Here is a 5505-nt window from a genome sequence, read left to right as displayed (position 1 = left end):
CGCGCAGGCGTGGAAGGCGGGAGCCGCTGGCGTGTCCCGCTGCGCGCGCGCCGAGCCCCCGAGATTCCGGCGCCGCCTCGCGGGGAAATAGTCCGCAGACGAGGGGGCGTGGAGACTCGGCAGATGAGGCGCAAGACGCTGACGTGCCGACGCCACAGGTTTAGTCGTTGTTCGTCCGGGGCAAATCGTGGGCACCTGAATACGCACCGAGCCCGTGAGGACCCGGCCGTGTCGGGAGAGCGCGCCCGCCCCGCCCCGTGCGCCGCCCCGCCCCGCCCCTTCCCGAGGCGCCCCGCCCCTTCCCGAGGCGCCCCGCCCCTTCCCGAGGCGCCCCGCCCCTTCCCGCCCCGCCCCGTGCGCCGCCCCGCCCCGCCCCTTCCCGAGGCGCCCCGCCCCTTCCCGCCCCGCCCCTTCCCGCCCCGCCCCGTGCGCCGCCCCGCCCCGCCCCTTCCCGAGGCGCCCCGCCCCTTCCCGCCCCGCCCCGCCCCGTGCGCCGCCCCGCCCCGCCCCTTCCCGAGGCGCCCCGCCCCGCCCCGTGCGCCGCCCACGTCGGGACCCTCTTCGGGAGTCGGTCCCCCGCTGCGTTCTTGTCTTTCCGGCTCTTCGTGGATGAACGGAATGAGGAATTCTGGCTATTCCTGAACTCCTCGATTTGGCGTCATGAGTGGCTGCGCCGGCATGAAGCCAACACTGGGGCGGGCTCTTCGGAGTTTGATGTGTCGAGACACAGAATACCGTTCCTCATGGGGGGACTTCCTTTCCCATCCTTCCAGACTCTCTGTTGGGTCCTTTGGTTAATGACTTTTTAAAATACTGTCCATTGACAAGAAGAGAACTTTTTCTTTTTTTTCTTCCAATTTTCCCTTCCTCTTTAACTTTACACATGATAATTCGCTTGTTCCCGTGCTGGAGAAGCATTTAGTAACATTTAAGTTAAAAAATCAAAATTTTCAAATTTCAAGATGAAACTCATTTCAAAAGACAGTCATGGCAAGTACAATGATTATCCACAAGTCAACGTATTTTCCTATTTATAAGTAATGTTTTCCCTTTTAGGAACAAGCTTGACATTTATGAAGATTTCATCAATTTTTCCTTTGATGTGTTCAACTTCCATTTAACATTGATTGGAATATTTAATAATACTTCTTGTTTTTCTTTCCATTTCCGTAATCCTTTGCTAAAAAGATACTGAAAACTGAACAAGAAGTAAGCAAATTAGTGTCACTCAATGGATTATTTAAAAATACATAAATCCTTCAGTCACTCAATTCAAACAGCATAAATTCGAAGGGAACAATTTCATGACAATTACTTCAGCATGTACAGAAAGAATATCAAAAGCTATTTGAGCAGCAGGTAATATAAGCAAGACAGCTAACATCTTCCAGAGAACCATTCATGCTTTGCTTCTATTTGGAATAAAAATGTCTGCACCTTTATGCAAACATCCCCTAAAATTTGTGTTAGTATCCCTCCACCAAAAGCAACACTGTAGCAAAGGGAAAATATTTATTTTCTGTATTGTAAAAGTTGGTGCATTTAGATAATAATCTCTGTAATCATAAGTGGAGCTATTATTTTCGTTGTTGTTGATTTCATCCTGGCACTTAATTCTGACTGCAACTTCAGAATCAGAAAACACATATTCAGCAGTTCGTTCAAACCATCTACTTGAGATGAGAGACTGGTGATGATATACAGTGCACAGCATACTTAAAACTTCTGCTGAAGTTACTATATCTCAATCTGAATTCCTTGAAATCATAATTTTGTCACTTTCTGTAGTACCCTTTTTATAGTTGAGAAAATAATACATCTCTTATGCTTAACTGTTAATAAATGCTGCTTTTTACCTGACTTCTATGTTTTTTAAAGATTTTATTTATTTATTAATGAGAGACACAGATAGGGAGGCAGAGACACAGGCAGAGGGAGAAGCAAGCTCCCTGCAGGGGAGATGCAGAGCTAGATCCCAGGACACCAGGATCACAACCTAAGCCAAAGGCAGACGCTCAACCACTAAGCCACCCAGGTGCTCCTATACCTGACTTCCATTTTTGTATGCTGCACAAAAAGCCTCAAAGGGAATTTTTCCTTGCTTAATAAATGTTTGCTTTTCAGAAAATTAATCAATTTACACCAAAATGCCGGTGTAAATTATGGAAGGCCATAAGTTTAGGATCTGTGAGTGTGAGAGCCTGTAGCTCCAAGATATCCCAGGATGTAATCAGTAATTTGGTGTATAGCATGAAGCTAAAAGATGCAGTCTCTCCCATCAGGAGCTCCTGGGCAACCAACCTATGGCCATCATAAGTGGTCCAGAGACTCTAGGAGGCATGAGAAGAGGTTGTCAAAGTCTCTTTAGTGAAGAAGTTTCTGAGAGCATTCACAAGAGTGTTGATTTTAACATGGATTTGTATGTCTGTAATGAGTGTGTCAGAAGAATCTCCTTGTAGGAGGATGTCATCAATGTCATGTTGTACCTGTGCTGCAATGTCAGCCATTTGGAGAAAGGGTGATGCAGTTAATATCTCATCTGCAAACATTGAGCACAATGGCAGAACCACTGAAGTATGCTGTGAGTGATCTGAAAAAGGGTGTTGTGTCCCTTGGGAACTGAAGGCAAAATGCAGCTGAGAGGCTATTAAATTGGGCACTGAATAGAACATGCTGGCCAAGCCTGCAAGAGCCAACTATTTACTAGCTCCTGATTGGATAGAATCAGTAATTTTAACAATATTGGATGGCATGAGGGCTGTTAGGGACCAAATATTTGCATCCCACAAAATGTGTATGTTGAATACCTAACCCCTTAGTGTGGCTATATTTGGAGAAAGAAGTAAGAAAGTTAAATTATCTCATGAGAGTGGGGTCCCGATCTAATAAGATTAATGACTTTATAAGAGAGACCAGATAGTGAGCTTTCTCTCCATGTGTCACCACTCAAGAAGGCAGCTGTCTGCAAGCCAAGAAGAGAGCCCTCACCAGAGACTGCACCCCATCAGACCTTGATCTTGGACTTTCAAGCCTCCAGAATTGTGAAATAATAAATTTCCATTGTTTCAGCCACCCAGCCTGTGCTACTTTGTCATGGCAGCTTAAGTACGCTGATAGAAAGGCCCTAACAGATGGGACCACAGGATTCAGGCTGTAGTGATTCATCAGGAGGCATCCCTTATATTTTCCATGTTTAAGAACAGGAAAAACTGGGGTGTCATACAGAAAAATAGTGGGGATAATCAGTCCTTTATTAATTAGGTTTTATATAATACGTTTTAATCCTCTAATGCCCTGTTTTAGTTCACATTAGGATATATTAACGATTTTAACTGGACTCCAGGGGTTCCTATTTTATCAAACCAATTTGTAAGTCTCAAAGATCTACTTTAATTTTAAAGTATTATTTATTGAATTAGAGCATCTATGCCTAATATGGGATATTTTAGGAAGCAGGTGCTATAACTATGGAAAATCTAGTCAAGGCTACAGTGAAAGTGAAACATTTATTTTCCTTGTTATTGGGTTAATATCCTAAGATTATAGTAAATATGATGCTTAAATTTAGCAGTATCCCCAGGCATAACAAATAATTTGAGACCCAGTGTTGATGAAATCCACAAAGTTTTGTCAATTAGTGCGTTTTAGCAAATACTAAAGTAATTTAGACTCTACCTTCAGGGCAGCCCCGGTGGCTCAGGGGTTTAGTGCCGCCTTCAGCCCAGGGCCTGATCCTGGAGACCTAGGATTAAGTCCCACATCAGGCTTCCTGCATGGAGCCTGCTTCTCCCTCTGCCTCTCTCTCTCTCTCTCTCTTTCTTTCTGTGTCTCTCATAAATAAATAAAATCTTTTTTAAAAAAAGAATCTACCTTCAAAAGAAAATCAGCACCTCAGAGTGTGGGGGTGGCCGGGGGCCTGGACTTGCCCCTCAGGAGCCCCGGATGTCCAGGTGACCCTTGGGCACAGGATGCCCAGGTGACCCTTGGGCACAGCCACGAATCTCAGCTTCTTCATGACGGGGGCCAGCCCAGCTTCTGTCGGTCCCACAGATACTCCGGGGACAGCACCTTGGTGGGCTTGTGGTCCAGCAGGTACCTGTTCAGGTGGCTCTCATCGTGCCACACGGCCTCGAGCCCGTTGGCCTGGTCCACCACCATTGCCTGGTGACGGGCCGTGGTCAGCTGGAGAACCTCGACCACCGACCCCCCGAAAAAGCCCCCTGAGTAGTAAAAGTCACCCTCGTCTCTCAGAATGTAGGCCTGGGACTGCGGCTGGAGCTCGTAGGTGAAGGCCTCGCGGGCTGCCCCATGAAAACCGGGGTGCAGGGTGCCAAAGAGGGGGGGATAGGATCTCCACGCCCACATGGTCACAGAACTTCATGTCCACGTCCACGCACACTAGGTAGTCCACCTCGTGGAGGGAGCGCTGCTGCAAGAAGTTGCTGATCATCTCCATGCGGTGCATGGACACCTGCCAGCTCGGGGCGCTGGGGACCTTGAGGACCTCCACCCTGCGGCCCTCCCTGAGGGGCACGTGGGGCACATCAGCCGGCTGGTCAGTGAAGACGTAATAAGTGACCCTGTGTCCCACCATGAAGTGCTTCTCTGCCGTCTGCAGAAACAGCTCCAGGAAGACCACGTATTTTCTGATAGCAAACACCGTGAGTCCGATGGTGGTGTTCCGGAGCCGGAACTGCTCATTCATCAGTGTTGAAGGTCCCTTCCCAGACGACGGGCGCCAGCCACGGGGTCAGGACCAACACATCGCTCCTGCAGGGTGTTAGCACCTTGGACTGTGCATAAACGGTCCTGGAAAAAATCATCACTTTTTGCTCCCTGAAGCCATGGCTTTTAGATTATGTGTCTGCTGAAAGCAAAAGAAGAGGAGGAGGGAGCACCCTGGTGCCTTTAGGCAGCAGGTTCTACCTGAGATAAGCCCGGTCTGCAATATAATGAGAGTCTTTCCTCACTTCTTACTCTTTTTTTTTTATAGATTTATTTATTTATGATAGACATAGAGAGAGAGAGGCAGAGACACAGGAGGTGGGAGAAGCAGGCTCCATGCCGGGAGCCCGATGTGGGACTCGATCCCCGGACTCCAGGATCACGCACTGGGCCAAAGGCAGGCGCTAAACCACTGAGCCACCCAGGGATGCCCCCGCTCCCCACTTCTTATTCTTAAACAAAATCTTTTAGAATTATTTGTATCTCTAGGTGGATAAGTTTAGCCTTTCTTTCTTCCTTCCTTTCTTTTCTTTTTTCTTTTCTTTTCTTCTCTTTCTCTTGCTCTTTCTTTTCTTTCTTTCTTTTTCTCTTTCTTTCTTTCTTTCTTTCTTTCTTTCTCTTTGTCTTTTCCTTCCTTCCTTCCTTCCTTCCTTCCTTCCTTCCTTCCTTCCTTCCTTCCTTCCTTCCTTTCTCTCTCTCTTCTTTTTCTTTCTTTCTCTTTCTTTTTCTTTCTTTCTTTCTTTCTTTCTTTCTTTCTTTCTTTCTTTCTTTCTTCTTTCT

The 5505-nt window shown here is 47.2% G+C and overlaps 1 protein-coding gene and 1 pseudogene across 6 annotated transcripts in view; both read right to left on the bottom strand.

Moving 5' to 3' along the window:
- Positions 1-1001: 1001 nt before the first annotated feature.
- LOC140631716 (zinc finger protein 33B-like) overlaps positions 1002-5505 on the bottom strand; it is a 41681-nt gene continuing 37177 nt past the window's right edge. For 2 of the 6 annotated variants that reach the window (XM_072822930.1, XM_072822932.1), the window contains exon 6: positions 1005-1198. In XM_072822930.1, the coding sequence (XP_072679031.1) occupies positions 1137-1198 (62 nt within the window). In that variant the 3' untranslated portion in view covers positions 1005-1136. Of the gene's footprint in view, positions 1199-5505 lie in introns of all 6 variants that reach the window. The other 4 variants (XM_072822935.1, XM_072822931.1, XM_072822933.1 and 1 more) reach the window with 4 other exon arrangements.
- Positions 1135-5260, bottom strand: LOC140631713 (histo-blood group ABO system transferase pseudogene; annotated as a pseudogene).

The sequence above is a fragment of the Canis lupus genome, chromosome 4 (genome assembly GCF_048164855.1).
Source record: "Canis lupus baileyi chromosome 4, mCanLup2.hap1, whole genome shotgun sequence".
Lineage (NCBI taxonomy): Eukaryota > Metazoa > Chordata > Mammalia > Carnivora > Canidae > Canis > Canis lupus.
This window is presented reverse-complemented; position numbering and strand designations above follow the sequence as displayed.